Source organism: Anomaloglossus baeobatrachus, chromosome 6 (assembly GCF_048569485.1).
Source record: "Anomaloglossus baeobatrachus isolate aAnoBae1 chromosome 6, aAnoBae1.hap1, whole genome shotgun sequence".
Lineage (NCBI taxonomy): Eukaryota > Metazoa > Chordata > Amphibia > Anura > Aromobatidae > Anomaloglossus > Anomaloglossus baeobatrachus.
Genome location: NC_134358.1, coordinates 62,374,773 through 62,394,574, shown reverse-complemented (window position 1 = coordinate 62,394,574; position 19,802 = coordinate 62,374,773). Strand labels below are relative to the sequence as shown.

Here is a 19,802-nt window from a genome sequence, read left to right as displayed (position 1 = left end):
TCATGTCAGGCATCTCCCCGAGATACCTTCCATGATTAACCTGTAAGTTACAGTAAATAAACACACACACCCGAACAATCCTTTATTAGAAATAAAAACCACTAGCAAATACCCTCGTTCAACACTTTATTATGCCCGAAAACCCCCTCCATGTCTGGCGTAATCCACGGACCTCCAGCGTCGCATCCAGGTCTGCTGCATGAAGGTGACAGGAGCTGCTGAAGACACCGCCGCTCCTGTCAGCTCCACGCAGCAACTGAGGTGAGTAGCGCGATCAGCTGAGCTGTCACTGAGGTTACCCGCGGCCACCGCTGGATCCAGTGGTGGCCGCGATTAACCTCAGTGACAGCTCAGCAGATCGCGCTATTCCCTTCATTAGCTGCGTGGAGCTGACAGGAGCCGCGGTGTCTTCAGCAGCTCTTGTCACCTTCATGCAGCAGAGCTGGATGCGACGCTGGAGGTCCGTGGATTACGCCAAACATGTAGGGGTTTTTCGGGCATAATAAAGTGTTGAACGAGGGTATTTGTTAGTGGTTTTTATTTCTAATAAAGGATTGTTCGGGTGTGTGTGTTTATTTACTGTAACTTACAGGTTAATCATGGAGGGTATCTCGGGGAGACGTCTGACATGATTAATCTAGGACTTATTGGCAGCTATGGGCTGCCATTAACTCCTTATTACCCCGATTGCCAACGCACCAGGGCCAATCGGGAAAAGCCGAGTAGAGTCCCAGAACAGTCACATCTATTGTATGTGGCCATTCTGGGCGGCTGCTGGCTGATATTGTTAGGCTGGGGGGCTCCCCATAACGTGGAGCTCCCCATCCTGAGAATACCAGCCTTCAGCCGTGTGACTTTACCCTGGCTGGTATCAAAATGGGGGGGGACAGCACGTCGTTTTTTTTAATTATTTATTTATTTTTTTAACAGCACAGTATAGTCCCGCCCCCGGCAGCTGTGATTGGTTGCAGTGAGACAGCTGTCAATCAGCGTGGGGGCGTGTCTAACTGCAACCAATCATAGGCGCCGGTGGGCGGGGAAAGCAGGGAATACGAGATTGTTTAATGAGCGGCCGGCTTTTTCAAAAGAGGAAAAGCCGCCGGAGTTTAGAGAACAGCCGTGCAGCGCCGCGCCGGTGATCGGGGAGCGGTGAGTATGAGAGAGGGGTACTCCATACAGTCACTCTGAGGATTAGCGGTCACCCGTGAGTCCTTCACGGGTGACCGCTAATCAGGATGCGACACAGACAGAGCCGTGGTATGACAATGAAGTCGGGTGAAGTTCACCCCAGTTCATTCTCTACGCGCGACTCTGTCTGCTGTCAGTGGGTATGTATCTACGACATTGTGCATCACAAACACGCATAAATTCACACGGACAACACATACACATGTCAGTTATTTCTCTCACGTATAAACGGACAACCAACACGCACACACGGCTAGCATACGCCATTCACACAGATGGCACACGGACACAAAAAAAGGACACAAAAACGGAAAACGTACCCGAAAAACGGACGTAACACACGTGCGTGTTTTTTCACGGACTTGTGAAGGGGGCCTTAAATAGACAGGGGTTGTCCACATGGAATAATCCCGTAAACCCATACAACAATCAAGGTGCATTTGGTAGATCCTCAGGGGTATAAGTCTTGGGGGGGTTAAATACAAATGTTAAAATGCGCCAATATTACATGAATAATGTTTTTTTTATTTCAGGGACCAGAAGGATTTGCCGATGTTATTGTTTTTACGAATGGACTTAATGGGACCTTACAAGATGCTTTCAATTTTACCTCTTTCTTGGCACCAACCATTACTGATATCTACCCAAATACCAGTAGTGTCTTGGGTAATACAACCCTGACCATTTTAGGCTTTGACTTCCAAAATCAGTCAGCGGTCAGTGCTGTTTTTATTAAGAATGAGACGTGCTGGCTTCTGGAGTGGACGCCAACCAATATAACATGCCGTCTCCCGTCACTTCCTCCTGGAAAGTACAACATCCTGGTACATATCGAAAACTGGGGATATGCAACTTGCAGGTATTTATCTTTTTGGTTATTTGAGGACAATTTTCCAAGTGTCATTCCTTCAAGCATGGTCAACTTGTTGTGGAAAGCAAAAAAAAAACATTTCATCAGCTCCCTGGCATAATTCTAGGTAAACCCTGGTTGATGGGTGGAGGAGAAATATAAACCCTGGTTGATAGGTGGAGGAGCAATACAGTAAAGGCAGTCCTGTTAGTCCTGTTAATAAGTTTCCAAAAAAGTAGTTGATCCTGCATGCATTAAAGGTTCTTAAAAATATCGGGTTTTATTAAAAAATGATTGAAATATCACATATCAGCGTACGGTACAAAAATGGACTAGAGGAAGGTCATATTAATCATGGAAGTAGGTACGCATTTCGAACTACAACACACCCTGGTTCTTATTCATAACTGATTACTTTATATAGGAAAAAAAATCTCGGAATATAAAGATCACCCTGTAATTATAAAGGCTCTAAAATCCAAAAAAGTCTAGTAAAATGATTAATGTTTAATTAAACATAAGCAAGAAGCAAAGGATATAAATGAAAAAATGAATAAAAACTGTTACACAAAGGTTAAAAAATGGTGTAATAATGTCTATTATGAGCAACGCATTTCAGGAACCAACAGGTAAACGTTATACATGTTTACAATCCTGTATATGTCTGGAGCTCTTTTTACTACACAAGTTTCAAACAAGGGATTTAATGGAAATATTCCTTTGTGGGTTTTGACCAGATACATGAAATCAGCCTGGTTGATAGTAAGAATTACCAGAAAAAGTCCATTATTTTGGATGTCATGTAAGGGATCCTCATTAAATAGTTGATGTGATATACCAAATGTGATATACCAAATTCACAGAAGATTATCACTGATCCCTCCTTATTAGAGATGGGCAAACCCGCAATGTTTGGGTCTGGCGGGTCCAGCCAGACTTATAAAAAAGTCCGGCTTGGGACCAAACGTGAAACCAAACATGAACTTGGATACTGAACAATATACTTTTATAGAGGATTACCATTGCCATTGAATGTAGGGCTTGTTGGTCCGATTGCCTGCAAAGTCCATATATACATGGAGTTTGTATGCTTTTAAAGGAATTATCTCTGTAGTCCCTTAAAAATGAACAATTTCTATCCCACCACCTTTGTCCATGGTTATGTTTGTTATTGCATATCATCCCTTACTCAATAAATAACTGTGAATCGGATTCATACAAATAAGTTCAACTGATCAATAGATTTATTACAGTTTGTCTCCATGTTGTTGCAGCCCGGGCACTGACGCCTCAGTGGAATATATTCTGGAAGTGAACAGTATCTCTCCACAATATGGCTCCTTGTATGGAGGTTCCCGAGTCACACTGACAGGTTATGGATTCAGTCTCGTTCCAAATGAAAACCAAGTACAAATAGGTACAGTACAACAAGGCAAAGGGGGTCCTTAATAGATGCCGTAGACACTTCTATGAATACGGGAACAAGTGCAGCAGGACTTTAGCGAGAGCACTCAGACAACAACAGGCGACAACCTTTATATCAAAAATATCCCCATCACATCCCCAGGGTTCAATATTACACTCTTCGGTAGAAATAGCGGAGGCGTTCCAAAAATTCTATGAGTCCTTATATAATCTAGAGACAAATGACCCTGCGAAGTCAAAATCATCTTTTGAAAGAAAAATTTCAGAGTACCTCAGAGAAGCAAAAATGCCGAGGTTGGAAGATTCTGACATAGCTATGTTGGAAACTCCAATCTCAAAGCAAGAACTGGTGGACGCAATTACGTCATCAAAACCGGGAAAAGCCCCAGGGCCGGATGGCCTTCCCCTGATTTACTATAAAAAATTTACAGAGATGATATCTCCACACCTCCTGTCAGCATTTAATTCCAGGGCCTCGGAGGGCTCAACCCCTAATGCAGATTCGTTGAGAGCACATATTACGGTATTACCAAAAATAGGGAAAGATCCAACACAATGCGCCAGTTATCGCCCGATATCCCTGCTGAATGTGGACACAAAATTATTTGCCAAGATCTTAGCGAACAGGTTGGCTCCTTTTCTTTCTTCAATAATTCATCCAGATCAGGCGGGCTTCATGGCGGGCCGTGAGGCACGGGATAATACTGTTAAGGCCATTAATCTGATACATAAAGCTAAAATGGGGGGTCTACCGTCTATGCTTCTGTCAACAGATGCCGAAAAGGCTTTCGACAGAGTAGACTGGACCTTTATGGAAGCCACGCTCGGTTGTCTTGGGTTGGGAAGCGGCATGATGAATTGGATCATGTCTTTATACTCGGTACCCTCGGCAAGAGTCCGGGTAAATGGGATTCTGTCCGACCCATTTAAAATATCTAACGGCACCCGGCAAGGATGCCCATTGTCTCCGCTAATCTTCATCCTGACGCTAGAACCCTTCCTCAGACATGTACGAGCCAATTCTGATATTACAGGGATTGGGGTTGGCCAGGCAACACATAAAGTAGCTGCATATGCGGATGATCTTCTGTTTTTCGTTTCGGCACCAAGGATTTCGCTCCCAAACTTAATGAGGGAGTTTCTGAAATTCTCCAGCCTATCAAACTTTAAGATAAATTTCACAAAATCTGAGGCGCTCAACATAAATCTTACTTTTAAAGAAGTGGAAGAGTTGAAAACATCGTTTAGTTTTCGATGGGCAGCCCAATCCCTAAATTACCTGGGGGTACGTCTGACCAGTGACTTGGGTCTACTTTACTCACAGAACTTCCCATCTCTGTTATCTAGTATCAGGAAAGACTGTGACAGATGGGGGAAATTATTATTCTCCTGGTTTGGCAGATGCCAGATATATAAAATGAATGTCCTACCCAGAATTCTTTACCTGTTACAGGCGCTCCCAATCAAAATACCGTCTGGATTCTTCAAATCTCTGGAATCCATTCAGTCTTCGTTCATTTGGGGAGGTAAATCGGCACGCATAAAAAGAGCTATCTTACACAGGACCAAGGGGGTGGGGGGATTGGGTTGCCAGATATAAGAAGATATCACTTAGCTGGGCATCTTACTAGAATGATTGACTGGTGCAGGAATGGGTCTCAGAAGGCGTGGATACAGATAGAGCAGTCCTTTTCACCAATACCCCTCAACAAATTACCGTGGGTACTCTCTGAGGTCCCTGCAAGATTGAAATCACATCCAACTATCGGACCAACCGTGACATACTGCAATACTGGGAAGGTGCAATCGGAGTTGATACCCAGACACTCGAGCCTGACACCGATCTTAAGCCATCCTGCTTTTGAACCAGGTAGAACAGACCCGGTATTTCAGGCATGGGTTCGGGGCGGGGTGGACCGGGTGGAAGACTTTGGGATTCGGGACAACTGGCCGCAGGTGGAGGGTTTGGGGGTTAGACAGGATCCCATCCCACTGGGTCTATGGAGATGCTTACAATTGACGCATTTTTTCAGTAGTCTCCCAGCTAGGACCCACTTTCAACGTCCTAAGACACAGTTTGAAAAATTGTGTATGGGTTCAGGCACAATACGACATTCGCTTTCAGTGGTTTATTCACTTTTGTCTTCGTCCCCTGACCAGCAACTTCCCCCGTTTGCTTCACAATGGGAATGTGATTTGGGTATCCAGCTGACACCAATACAGTGGGAACGGATCTTCAGATTGGCACACACATCTTCCATCAGCTCCAGGTTCCAGGAGGCTAGCTATAAACTGTTATCCAGATGGTACAGAGTACCCTCCAGGTTACATGTCATGTTTTCAACAGTAGACCCCACATGTTGGAGATGTGGCACAGCAGAGGGTAACATTTTACATGTGTTTTGGGGGTGTGAGGCGATCCGGCCCTTCTGGAAGGGAGTGTCCGACACCATTCGCCAGGTTACTGGCAATGACGAGGAGCTGGGACCTGCTGCTGCCCTATTGCATCACTGTGGGGTCCCTGAAAAAACCTACAAGAATTCTTTGAGGAAATTCCTTATTATGGCTGCAAGAGTATGCATACCTGAAAGATGGAGGAGCACGACCCCTCCCACGTTGGTCCAATGGATCAATAAGGTCAATGACCTCATGTACATGGAGGATTTAACCTCCTCGCTGCATGATACATATGAGAAATTCTGGTCCACTTGGCGAGAATGGTTGGACTTCCAACATTCAGAGGAATATAGCGTCCTGGTGGGGGGCGATGTGGCTGCCGATGGAACCGCAGTCCGCAACACTTAGCTGAACTCCCCTCCCTACCCCCCCCCGCTTCCCTCCCTCTCTTCCCCCCCTCTCTTCCCCTCCCCCTCCCATCTTTCTTCCTACTTTTCTATTCTTCTCACACTGATTGCCTAATAACTTTTCTTTCTTCTCTAGCCTTTCTATCTTTCTTGTTTCACATGTATTTGTGAGTCACCTTCGTTATCTGTTTTAATGTGAATCTGTATTAAAGCAAAAATGTGGTGGAACCTAGACTTATCAGGAACCCGGGAGGAGATATATGAAGGAACGTGATTCAGCAAGATACAAATATATATTTCCCGTTTGGCATCTTGTTAATGATATATGTATTGTAGTGCAAATTGGCCTGATTGGTCATAAGAACTGTATTATGTTATGTTGAAGGTTTTCACTTAAAAATAAAGAATTTAAAAAAAAAAAATAGGTACAGTATCATTGATGAGGTGTTTGATTTTCTTCCGTTCAGTAGTTTTTTATCATATCTGTAACTGGAAACGTTGACAAAAGAGTTGTCCCCCAACTTTTGTAGAGTTCTGACCTGCCAACTAGAGTTGAGCGCGGTTCGTGGTTCGTGGTTCTCCAGTTCGCGGCTCGAGTGATTTTGGGGCATGTTCTAGATCGAACTAGAACTCGAGCTTTTTGCAAAAGCTCGGTAGTTCTAGAAACGTTCGAGAACGGTTCTAGCAGCCAAAAAACAGCTAAATCATAGCTTGGTTTCTGCTGTAATAGTGTAAGTCACTCTGTGAATCAAACTATTATCACATTTCAGTGTATAGTGTGCGTGAACAGCGCCTTCAGATCACTGCTGTTTCTATAATGGCGATCGCCATTTTTTTTTTTTTTTTTTCTTGTCTTCCTTCCCTAAGCGCGCGCGTCTTGTGGGGCGGGCCAGCATGTCAGCCAATCCCAGACACACACACAGCTAAGTGGACTTTGAGCCAGAGAAGCAACGGCATGTGTGATAGGATCTGCATGTCACATGTCCCTGCATTATAAAACCGGACATTTTCTTCACGGACGCCATTATCTGCCTTCTGCGTCTTTGGTGTCAGACATCACTGTCGCAGCTCCGTCTTCCTGAGTCCTATAGCCGATACAGCTGTATGCGCTGCATACACAGCGTTAGACAGCTTAGGGAGAGCACTTTATAGCAGTCCTTTTAAGGGCTCCAACCGGCAGGGTCAGAGAGCCATAGGTGACAGGTCCTGCAAACAGCAACAGCGTCTGTGTAGCCCAGGTCAGGGATTTCCTACCTGCATTTCACCATTAGGAGGGAATAGAAAGGCAGTCTTCCATTCCTCTACCCAGAGCACCACAATCCTGCCACTGTACCCTCTTGTCCTCTGCACACTCCAACTGATAACTAAGCCATTATACTAGCAAACACTCAGTGTACCTAGTGGCATCCTATACGTGGCTATTGGACTTTGCTATAGTCCCACTAGTGCAAAGACATTTGCAGAGCGCGTCTGCCTGCGTTGCACACTACAACTCATTCTAACCAAGCCATTATACTAGCAAACACTCAGTGTACCTAGTGGCATCCTATACGTGGCTATTGGACTTTGCTATAGTCCCACTAGTGCAAAGACATTTGCAGAGCGCGTCTGCCTGCGTTGCACACTACAACTCATTCTAACCAAGCCATTATACTAGCAAACACTCAGTGTACCTAGTGGCATCCTATACGTGGCTATTGGACTTTGCTATAGTCCCACTAGTGCAAAGACATTTGCAGAGCGCGTCTGCCTGCGTTGCACACTACAACTCATTCTAACCAAGCCATTATACTAGCAAACACTCAGTGTACCTAGTGGCATCCTATACGTGGCTATTGGACTTTGCTATAGTCCCACTAGTGCAAAGACATTTGCAGAGCGCGTCTGCCTGCGTTGCACACTACAACTCATTCTAACCAAGCCATTATACTAGCAAACACTCAGTGTACCTAGTGGCATCCTATACGTGGCTATTGGACTTTGCTATAGTCCCACTAGTGCAAAGACATTTGCAGAGCGCGTCTGCCTGCGTTGCACACTACAACTCATTCTAACCAAGCCATTATACTAGCAAACACTCAGTGTACCTAGTGGCATCCTATACGTGGCTATTGGACTTTGCTATAGTCCCACTAGTGCAAAGACATTTGCAGAGCGCGTCTGCCTGCGTTGCACACTACAACTCATTCTAACCAAGCCATTATACTAGCAAACACTCAGTGTACCTAGTGGCATCCTATACGTGGCTATTGGACTTTGCTATAGTCCCACTAGTGCAAAGACATTTGCAGAGCGCGTCTGCCTGCGTTGCACACTACAACTCATTCTAACCAAGCCATTATACTAGCAAACACTCAGTGTACCTAGTGGCATCCTATACGTGGCTATTGGACTTTGCTATAGTCCCACTAGTGCAAAGACATTTGCAGAGCGCGTCTGCCTGCGTTGCACACTACAACTCATTCTAACCAAGCCATTATACTAGCAAACACTCAGTGTACCTAGTGGCATCCTATACGTGGCTATTGGACTTTGCTATAGTCCCACTAGTGCAAAGACATTTGCAGAGCGCGTCTGCCTGCGTTGCACACTACAACTCATTCTAACCAAGCCATTATACTAGCAAACACTCAGTGTACCTAGTGGCATCCTATACGTGGCTATTGGACTTTGCTATAGTCCCACTAGTGCAAAGACATTTGCAGAGCGCGTCTGCCTGCGTTGCACACTACAACTCATTCTAACCAAGCCATTATACTAGCAAACACTCAGTGTACCTAGTGGCATCCTATACGTGGCTATTGGACTTTGCTATAGTCCCACTAGTGCAAAGACATTTGCAGAGCGCGTCTGCCTGCGTTGCACACTACAACTCATTCTAACCAAGCCATTATACTAGCAAACACTCAGTGTACCTAGTGGCATCCTATACGTGGCTATTGGACTTTGCTATAGTCCCACTAGTGCAAAGACATTTGCAGAGCGCGTCTGCCTGCGTTGCACACTACAACTCATTCTAACCAAGCCATTATACTAGCAAACACTCAGTGTACCTAGTGGCATCCTATACGTGGCTATTGGACTTTGCTATAGTCCCACTAGTGCAAAGACATTTGCAGAGCGCGTCTGCCTGCGTTGCACACTACAACTCATTCTAACCAAGCCATTATACTAGCAAACACTCAGTGTACCTAGTGGCATCCTATACGTGGCTATTGGACTTTGCTATAGTCCCACTAGTGCAAAGACATTTGCAGAGCGCGTCTGCCTGCGTTGCACACTACAACTCATTCTAACCAAGCCATTATACTAGCAAACACTCAGTGTACCTAGTGGCATCCTATACGTGGCTATTGGACTTTGCTATAGTCCCACTAGTGCAAAGACATTTGCAGAGCGCGTCTGCCTGCGTTGCACACTACAACTCATTCTAACCAAGCCATTATACTAGCAAACACTCAGTGTACCTAGTGGCATCCTATACGTGGCTATTGGACTTTGCTATAGTCCCACTAGTGCAAAGACATTTGCAGAGCGCGTCTGCCTGCGTTGCACACTACAACTCATTCTAACCAAGCCATTATACTAGCAAACACTCAGTGTACCTAGTGGCATCCTATACGTGGCTATTGGACTTTGCTATAGTCCCACTAGTGCAAAGACATTTGCAGAGCGCGTCTGCCTGCGTTGCACACTACAACTCATTCTAACCAAGCCATTATACTAGCAAACACTCAGTGTACCTAGTGGCATCCTATACGTGGCTATTGGACTTTGCTATAGTCCCACTAGTGCAAAGACATTTGCAGAGCGCGTCTGCCTGCGTTGCACACTACAACTCATTCTAACCAAGCCATTATACTAGCAAACACTCAGTGTACCTAGTGGCATCCTATACGTGGCTATTGGACTTTGCTATAGTCCCACTAGTGCAAAGACATTTGCAGAGCGCGTCTGCCTGCGTTGCACACTACAACTCATTCTAACCAAGCCATTATACTAGCAAACACTCAGTGTACCTAGTGGCATCCTATACGTGGCTATTAGACTTTGCTATAGTCCCACTAGTGCAAAGACATTTGCAGAGCGCGTCTGCCTGCGTTGCACACTACAACTCATTCTAACCAAGCCATTATACTAGCAAACACTCAGTGTACCTAGTGGCATCCTATACGTGGCTATTGGACTTTGCTATAGTCCCACTAGTGCAAAGACATTTGCAGAGCGCGTCTGCCTGCGTTGCACACTACAACTCATTCTAACCAAGCCATTATACTAGCAAACACTCAGTGTACCTAGTGGCATCCTATACGTGGCTATTGGACTTTGCTATAGTCCCACTAGTGCAAAGACATTTGCAGAGCGCGTCTGCCTGCGTTGCACACTACAACTCATTCTAACCAAGCCATTATACTAGCAAACACTCAGTGTACCTAGTGGCATCCTATACGTGGCTATTGGACTTTGCTATAGTCCCACTAGTGCAAAGACATTTGCAGAGCGCGTCTGCCTGCGTTGCACACTACAACTCATTCTAACCAAGCCATTATACTAGCAAACACTCAGTGTACCTAGTGGCATCCTATACGTGGCTATTGGACTTTGCTATAGTCCCACTAGTGCAAAGACATTTGCAGAGCGCGTCTGCCTGCGTTGCACACTACAACTCATTCTAACCAAGCCATTATACTAGCAAACACTCAGTGTACCTAGTGGCATCCTATACGTGGCTATTGGACTTTGCTATAGTCCCACTAGTGCAAAGACATTTGCAGAGCGCGTCTGCCTGCGTTGCACACTACAACTCATTCTAACCAAGCCATTATACTAGCAAACACTCAGTGTACCTAGTGGCATCCTATACGTGGCTATTGGACTTTGCTATAGTCCCACTAGTGCAAAGACATTTGCAGAGCGCGTCTGCCTGCGTTGCACACTACAACTCATTCTAACCAAGCCATTATACTAGCAAACACTCAGTGTACCTAGTGGCATCCTATACGTGGCTATTGGACTTTGCTATAGTCCCACTAGTGCAAAGACATTTGCAGAGCGCGTCTGCCTGCGTTGCACACTACAACTCATTCTAACCAAGCCATTATACTAGCAAACACTCAGTGTACCTAGTGGCATCCTATACGTGGCTATTGGACTTTGCTATAGTCCCACTAGTGCAAAGACATTTGCAGCACGTCTGCCTGCGTTGCACACTCCAACTAATTATAACTAAGTTGCATTGTCAGGGATATTTATTCTTTATTATTCTGCTGTTAATAAAGCTAGACCACCACTGCAATCTTCACCACCTCTCAATTTTTACTACCACATTTTCAGTCCACAATCTTGTCGCAATCAACATGAGTGGCAAAATGACAGATGCTGGTGGAAAGGGGAAGAGGCGTGGTGGAAAAGGCAAAAAAGGTTTTGTCCGTGGGGAAGGTGGCAAAGCTCCATTATCATCTGCTGAAGATAGACCATCTACCAGCAAAAGTAAGATGTCTACTACTTACCGTGGACAATCCGATGTGCTCCCTTTTTTACGGACACGAACAACAGGAAGAAAGGTAGATGATGGGCAAAAAAGGAAAATGCTTGAATGGATCTCAAGTGGTCCAACAAGTGCCCTCTCAGCCACTTCAAGTACCGCATCCAAAAAACACCAGTCCTCTGAGTTGTCATCCCAATCACACTTGATTTCTCCCAGCTCTGAAGTCTCCATCAGCCCTGCACAGTATGGTGGAACTGAGATGGCTGAGTCTGCAGAGCTGTTCAGTCACACTATAGCCTGGGAATCAGAGGTCTGCTCCCAAGCTACAGTGAGTACAGAACAGGAAATGGTCTGCAGTGATGCCCAGAACCTTTGTGACTCAGATTCAGGCCGTGAGGACCAAGTTTCTGAGCATAATGTTGACCCTTTGTCACAAACTGTAACACCTGTGGTTATAGACAATGAGGAACATACTGATGAAGATGAGACGCAGATACCCGATTGGGATGACAACTTAAATATTCCGTCAGGGCAAGAAGAGGCTCGGTCTGAGGGGGAGGGGAGTGCAAACACAACAATTGATGATGACGTTCTAGATCCCACCTACTGTCAACCCCCAGTCAGGCACTCGAGGAGGTCAACAGAGGCGGTGGAGGAGGATGCAACCGACGACGAAGTTACCTTGCGCCTTCCTGGACAGAGTCGGAGCACTGGTAGCACGTCTACAACTGCATCCTCAGCCACCACTCTGCCTATGAGCATTATTCGGGGTGGATCAACAGGTCGCATGGCCTCTAAGCCTTGCCTAGCCTGGTCCTTTTTTCACATCGAAAAAGATCGCCCAACTCATGTGATATGTAACATTTGTCATGATTCTCTTAGTAGAGGTCAAAAGCTCAGCAGTTTGACAACTTCTTCCATGAATCGTCACATGAATAAATATCATAAGTCCCGGTGGGAAGCTCACCGTGCTGCAATGCGGCCTAGCGGAGCGAACCATCCACCGCCCGCCCCTTCCACTGCATCCGCGCGCTCTTCATCTTCTAGGACTGTGGGGACAGCTGCCACACCTGTTTTTCCACGCAAAACTTCCACCACTGTAACCGCAACAGGCAGTTTGCTTGTAAGGTCGTCAGTTGGTTTGGAAGGGGAAACAAGTGAGTGTGTACAGCTCTCTCAGACATCGATAGCACCAACGTTGGATGAAGGCAACATCATGTCTCCGCCTGCACTTTCCTCACAAACCTGCATTTTTCCAGGGACACCCTACTCAACACCGTCTACACACAGCAGCCAGATCTCTGTCCCTCAGATGTGGTCAAATAAAAGGCCACTTCCTCCGACCCATGACAAAGCTAAGAGGTTGACTCTATCCCTCTGTAAGCTGTTGGCTACCGAAATGCTGCCTTTCCGCCTAGTGGACACACAGGATTTTAGAGACCTTATGTCTGTCGCTGTGCCCCAGTACCAGATGCCTAGTCGCCACTACTTCTCTAAGAAAGGTGTGCCCGCGCTACACCAGCATGTCGCACACAACATCACCGCTTCCTTGAGAAACTCTGTGTGTGAACGGGTGCATTTCACCACCGATACTTGGACCAGTAAGCATGGACAGGGACGTTACATGTCGCTGACTGGGCACTGGGTAACTATGGTGATAGATGGTGAAGGGTCTGCTGCACAAGTCTTGCCGTCCCCACGACTTGTGTGTCAATCCTCTGTCTGTCCAAGTTCCGCCACTGCTTCTGCATCCTCCACCTCATCTGGGTCCTCCACCTCCGCCCCAAGCCTGCCTGGTCAGGCCACCAGCGTTCTCACTGCGCAGAAGGAATCACGCACCCCTCATTACTATGCTGGCAGCAGAGCGCAACGGCATCAGGCGGTCTTTAGCTTGACATGTCTTGGTAATAAGAGTCACACAGCTGAGGAGTTGTGGTCAGCTTTGCGGTCCGAGTTTAATAAATGGTTGTCTCCACTCAAACTGCAGCCTGGTAAGGCCGTGTGCGACAATGCTGCAAACCTGGGTGCGGCACTTCGCCTGGGCAAGGTGACACACGTACCTTGTATGGCTCACGTGTTGAACCTTGTCGTGCAGCAATTTTTAACACACTATCCCGGCCTAGATGGCCTTCTGAACAGGGCACGAAAACTGTCAGCTCACTTCCGCCGTTCAAGCGCCGCAGCAGAGCGACTTGCATCGCTCCAGAAGTCTTTCGGCCTGCCGGTTCATCGCCTGAAATGCGATGTGGCGACACGCTGGAATTCAACTCTCCACATGTTACAGCGACTGTGGCAGCACCGCAGAGCCCTGGTGCAATACGTCATGACGTATAGCCTGGGCCAACGAGATGCAGAGGTGGGGCAGATCACCCTGATGGAGTGGTCTCAGATCAAGGACCTATGCACCCTTCTGCACAGTTTCGACATGGCGACGAATATGTTTAGCGCTGACAATGCCATTATCAGCATGACGATTCCAGTCATTTACATGCTGGAGCACACGCTAAACACTATTCGGAGTCAGGGGGTGGGACAACATGAAGGGGAGGAACTACAGGAGGATTCATATGCGCAAGGGACAACAACATCACCAAGGTCCAGACGTTCATCATCACCAACGCAGCAGGCATGGGACCATGGGGGACAGGGATCGACAAGGGCGCATAGTAGCAGGCGAAATGTTGAGCAAGGTGCAGGAGAACATGAAGAAATGGAGGACGAACTGTCCATGGACATGGAAGACTCAGCGGATGAGGGAGACCTTGGTCAAATTTCAGTTGAAAGAGGTTGGGGTCAGATGTCAGAGGAAGAAAGAACGGGTAGCACCTCTATGCCACAAACACAGCATGGACTTGGTCCGCATGGCTGCGCAAGACACATGAGTGCCTTTTTGTTGCACTACCTCCAACATGACAGTCGTATTGTCAAAATTAGAAGTGATGATGACTACTGGATTGCCACACTATTAGATCCCCGGTACAAGTCCAAATTTTGTGACATAATTCCAGCCATAGAAAGGGACGCACGTATGCAGGAGTATCAGCAGAAGCTGTTACTAGATCTTAGCTCGGCTTTTCCACCAAACAACCGTGCAGGTGCAGGGAGTGAATCTCCCAGTTGTAACTTGACAAACATGGGACGGTCTCGTCATCTTCAACAGTCTACCCGTACCAGTAGGACCTTTTCTGGTGCCGGTAACAGCAATTTTATGGAATCTTTTCATAATTTTTTTAGACCCTCTTTTGCAAGGCCACCAGAGACAACAAGTCTGACACATAGTCAACGGCTGGAGAGGATGATACAGGAGTATCTCCAAATGAACATCGATGCCATGACTGTGCAACTGGAGCCTTGCTCCTTTTGGGCTTCAAACCTACAAAAATGGCCAGAGCTCGCAACTTACGCCTTGGAGATTTTGTCGTGTCCAGCTGCCAGCGTTGTCTCTGAACGTGTATTCAGTGCTGCTGGGTGTGTGCTGACAGATAAGCGCACGCGTCTGTCCAGTGACAATGTGGACAGACTGACGTTCATCAAAATGAACAAGTCATGGATCCAGAAGGAATTTACTACCCCTGTGTCATCCTGGGGAGAGTAAATGCTTGTGGATTTGGAATGTGCTTGATGCAAATCAAAACATCCTGTTTGCAACTAGGGCCCAAGTGCTGCCACTGATGGGGTGGGTGTCTGTGTGGCCCAATTTTTGGAAAAAAGGGAGACTCCGCTTGGAGTAACCCTTGCTTGCTGTGTTTTTAAAAGAAGCCAAGATGAACAGAGCTGGGATCAGGAAAGACTTTGCTACCTACCCCGGTGTCATCCTGTGGACGGCTAAGAATAGCGTATTTTTGAATGTGCTTGATGCAAATCAAAACATCCTGTTTGCAACTAGGGCCCAAGTGCTGCCACTGATGGGGTGGGTGTCTGTGTGGCCCAATTTTTGGAAAAAAGGGAGACTCCGCTTGGAGTAACCCTTGCTTACATTGTTTTTAAAAGAAGCCAAGATGAACAAGTCATGGGTCAGCAAAGACTTTGCTACCTACCCCGGTGTCATCCTGGGGACGGCTAAGAATAGCGTATTTTTGAATGTGCTTGATGCAAATCAAAACATCCTGTTTGCAACTAGGGCCCAAGTGCTGCCACTGATGGGGTGGGTGTCTGTGTGGCCCAATTTTTGGAAAAAAGGGAGACTCCGCTTGGAGTAACCCTTGCTTACATTGTTTTTAAAAGAAGCCAAGATGAACAAGTCATGGGTCAGCAAAGACTTTGCTACCTACCCCAGTGTCATCCTGGGGACGGCTAAGAATAGCGTATTTTTGAATGTGCTTGATGCAAATCAAAACATCCTGTTTGCAACTAGGGCCCAAGTGCTGCCACTGATGGGGTGGGTGTCTGTGTGGCCCAATTTTTGGAAAAAAGGGAGACTCCGCTTGGAGTAACCCTTGCTTGCTGTGTTTTTAAAAGAAGCCAAGATGAACAGAGCTGGGATCAGGAAAGACTTTGCTACCTACCCCGGTGTCATCCTGTGGACGGCTAAGAATAGCGTATTTTTGAATGTGCTTGATGCAAATCAAAACATCCTGTTTGCAACTAGGGCCCAAGTGCTGCCACTGATGGGGTGGGTGTCTGTGTGGCCCAATTTTTGGAAAAAAGGGAGACTCCGCTTGGAGTAACCCTTGCTTGCTGTGTTTTTAAAAGAAGCCAAGATGAACAGAGCTGGGATCAGGAAAGACTTTGCTACCTACCCCGGTGTCATCCTGTGGACGGCTAAGAATAGCGTATTTTTGAATGTGCTTGATGCAAATCAAAACATCCTGTTTGCAACTAGGGCCCAAGTGCTGCCACTGATGGGGTGGGTGTCTGTGTGGCCCAATTTTTGGAAAAAAGGGAGACTCCGCTTGGAGTAACCCTTGCTTGCTGTGTTTTTAAAAGAAGCCAAGATGAACAGAGCTGGGATCAGGAAAGACTTTGCTACCTACCCCGGTGTCATCCTGTGGACGGCTAAGAATAGCGTATTTTTGAATGTGCTTGATGCAAATCAAAACATCCTGTTTGCAACTAGGGCCCAAGTGCTGCCACTGATGGGGTGGGTGTCTGTGTGGCCCAATTTTTGGAAAAAAGGGAGACTCCGCTTGGAGTAACCCTTGCTTGCTGTGTTTTTAAAAGAAGCCAAGATGAACAGAGCTGGGATCAGGAAAGACTTTGCTACCTACCCCGGTGTCATCCTGTGGACGGCTAAGAATAGCGTATTTTTGAATGTGCTTGATGCAAATCAAAACATCCTGTTTGCAACTAGGGCCCAAGTGCTGCCACTGATGGGGTGGGTGTCTGTGTGGCCCAATTTTTGGAAAAAAGGGAGACTCCGCTTGGAGTAACCCTTGCTTACATTGTTTTTAAAAGAAGCCAAGATGAACAAGTCATGGGTCAGCAAAGACTTTGCTACCTACCCCGGTGTCATCCTGGGGACGGCTAAGAATAGCGTATTTTTGAATGTGCTTGATGCAAATCAAAACATCCTGTTTGCAACTAGGGCCCAAGTGCTGCCACTGATGGGGTGGGTGTCTGTGTGGCCCAATTTTTGGAAAAAAGGGAGACTCCGCTTGGAGTAACCCTTGCTTGCTGTGTTTTTAAAAGAAGCCAAGATGAACAGAGCTGGGATCAGGAAAGACTTTGCTACCTACCCCGGTGTCATCCTGGGGACGGTTAAGAATAGCGTATTTTTGAATGTGCTTGATGCAAATCTAGCTGTGAAGTGTACAACTGGGGCCCAAGTGCTGCCACTGAAGGGGTGGGTGTGTGTGGGGCCCAATTTTTGGAAAAAAGGGAGACTCCGCTTGGAGTAACCCTTGCTTGCTGTGTTTTTAAAAGAAGCCAAGATGAACAGAGCTGGGATCAGGAAAGACTTTGCTACCTACCCCGGTGTCATCCTGGGGACGGATAAGAATGGCGTATTTTTGAATGTGCTTGATGCAAATCTAGCTGTGAAGTGTACAACTGGGGCACAACTGCTGCCACTGAAGGGGTGGGTGTGTGGGGCCCAATTTTTGGAAAAAAGGGAGACTCCGCTTGGAGTCACCTTGCGGTGTTTTACATGACTTTAGAAGGGCGTGCCATGCCTATATCTGTGTGTCCTCCTCTTTTTCCTTGTCCAGCTGTTTTGTTTTCGCATGAGTACATGTCCTTGTCACTTTCCCATGTGTTTGTGTTGTGTTGTGAGTTGTTTGTCACCTTTTGGACACCTTTGAGGGTGTTTTCTAGGTGTTTTACTGTGTTTGTGATTGCCTGCCATTGTTTCCTATGGGCTCGAGTTCGGTTCGTCGAACGTTCGACGAGCCGAACTCGAGCCAGACCCCCCGTTCGGCGAACCGCCTCGAGCCGAACCGGGACCGGTTCGCTCATCTCTACTGCCAACCTGTCTTATTTTGCCACACTGCTTCTTGTACAAAATATCTGTGATGCGAGTGATTTACAATTTATAGAAGCATTGGAATTAGTGATGATCAAGCACAGTACTCATTAAGAACAGTTGAAGACTTGGATGGGTGCGACTCGTGTACTTGTGTATAATGAAAGTCAAACATTTTTCCGGGAAGTCCACTATTGACTTCCATTATACTCGGATACTAGAGTCGCGCCCATCCAAGCATCCAACTACTTTTAACGAGTACAGTACAGAACACCCGACTTTGGTAGTGCTTGCTCATCACTATTATTATTATTTCTTATTATAGCACCATTTATTCCATGGCACTTTACATAAGAAAAGGGGTATACATAATAGGGACAAGTATAATAATAATGAACAATACAAGCTACACACTGGTACAGGAGGAGATAGGTCCCTCCCTGCGAGGGCTCACAGTCTACAGGGGTTGGGTGAGAATACAGTAGGTGAGGGTAGAGATGGTCATGCGGGGTTGAAGTGGACTGAGGGTTATAGCAGGGTGTAGGTTTGTTAGAAGAGGGAGGTCTTCAGGTTCTTTTTGAAGCTTTTCAAGGTTGGCAAGAGTCTAATATGTTGAGGCAGAGAGTTCCAGAGTATGGGGGATGCACGGGAGAAGTTTTGTATGCGATTGTGGGAGGAGGTGATAAGACAGGAGTAGAGAAGGAAATCTTGTGATGATCGGAGGTTACATGCAGGTAGGTACCAGGAGACTAGAGAACAGATGTAGGGTGGAGACAGGTTGTGGATGGCTTTGTTATATCATGGTTAAGGTTTTGAACTGGAGTTGTTGGTCAATGGGAAGCCAGAGGAGGGATTGGAAGAGAGGAGAGGCTGGGGAATAGCGGGGGGGACAGGTGGATTATTCGGGCAGCGTAGATTAGAATAGATTGTAGGGGTGCGAGACTGTTAAAATGAGGCCATAGAGCAGGAGGTTGCAGTAGTCCAGGTGGGAGATAATAAGGACATGCACTAGTGTTTTTTATTGTTTCTTGGTTAAGGAATGTATTATTGATATACTTTTTGTGTTCTAGACTCCCTCCCATGCAATGTCTTCACCAGTTCAGCCAATGAGTTGATTTGTGTGATTGAAAAACCTGGCACAGTATATAATGTAACAAATGACGGAAAAGACTCTGGTAAGTGCCATGTTCTGCATGCAAAACATAACCAAAATGATTTTGTTGGTCACTTTTTGATGCTACATATTTTCGCTACTGAAAAAATTGCAGTGTCTTATAGTTCCAGCAGAGTAGATGGGATTGATAGAAATTTCATTCCCATTGTGTTTACTTTTTACGAAAAGTCAATTTCTCTCATGGTTACTTTGAGGTTTATGTGCAGATTTTACCAATAGAATTGCATAAGATGTGGAAAATTTTGCAGGTAAAAAAAAATGATTATATTAAAGTTTTATCCAATCCAAATATCAGCAAGTATCAACAACAGTTTTTTTAAAACAAGACGAACCAAGAGCCTAAAAACGCATTGTTAAAAATGCAATTAAAGTACATGTAACAAAATGCACTCAAAAACGCAATGGAAAAACGAATGTAGCCTCATTTACTTAATAGGTGCAGAAAATCATCATCATCAAAAACTCACCAAATT

General features: G+C 46.1%; 1 protein-coding gene across 2 annotated transcripts in view; it reads left to right on the top strand.

The window, feature by feature from the left end:
* Positions 1–19,802, top strand: part of PKHD1L1 (PKHD1 like 1) — a 278,999-nt gene that overhangs the window by 144,140 nt on the left and 115,057 nt on the right. For both annotated transcript variants that reach the window (XM_075352949.1, XM_075352950.1), the window contains exons 32-34: positions 1,722–2,047; positions 3,313–3,455; positions 19,226–19,330. In XM_075352949.1, the coding sequence (XP_075209064.1) occupies positions 1,722–2,047; positions 3,313–3,455; positions 19,226–19,330 (574 nt within the window). The remainder of the gene's footprint in view (positions 1–1,721; positions 2,048–3,312; positions 3,456–19,225; positions 19,331–19,802) is intronic.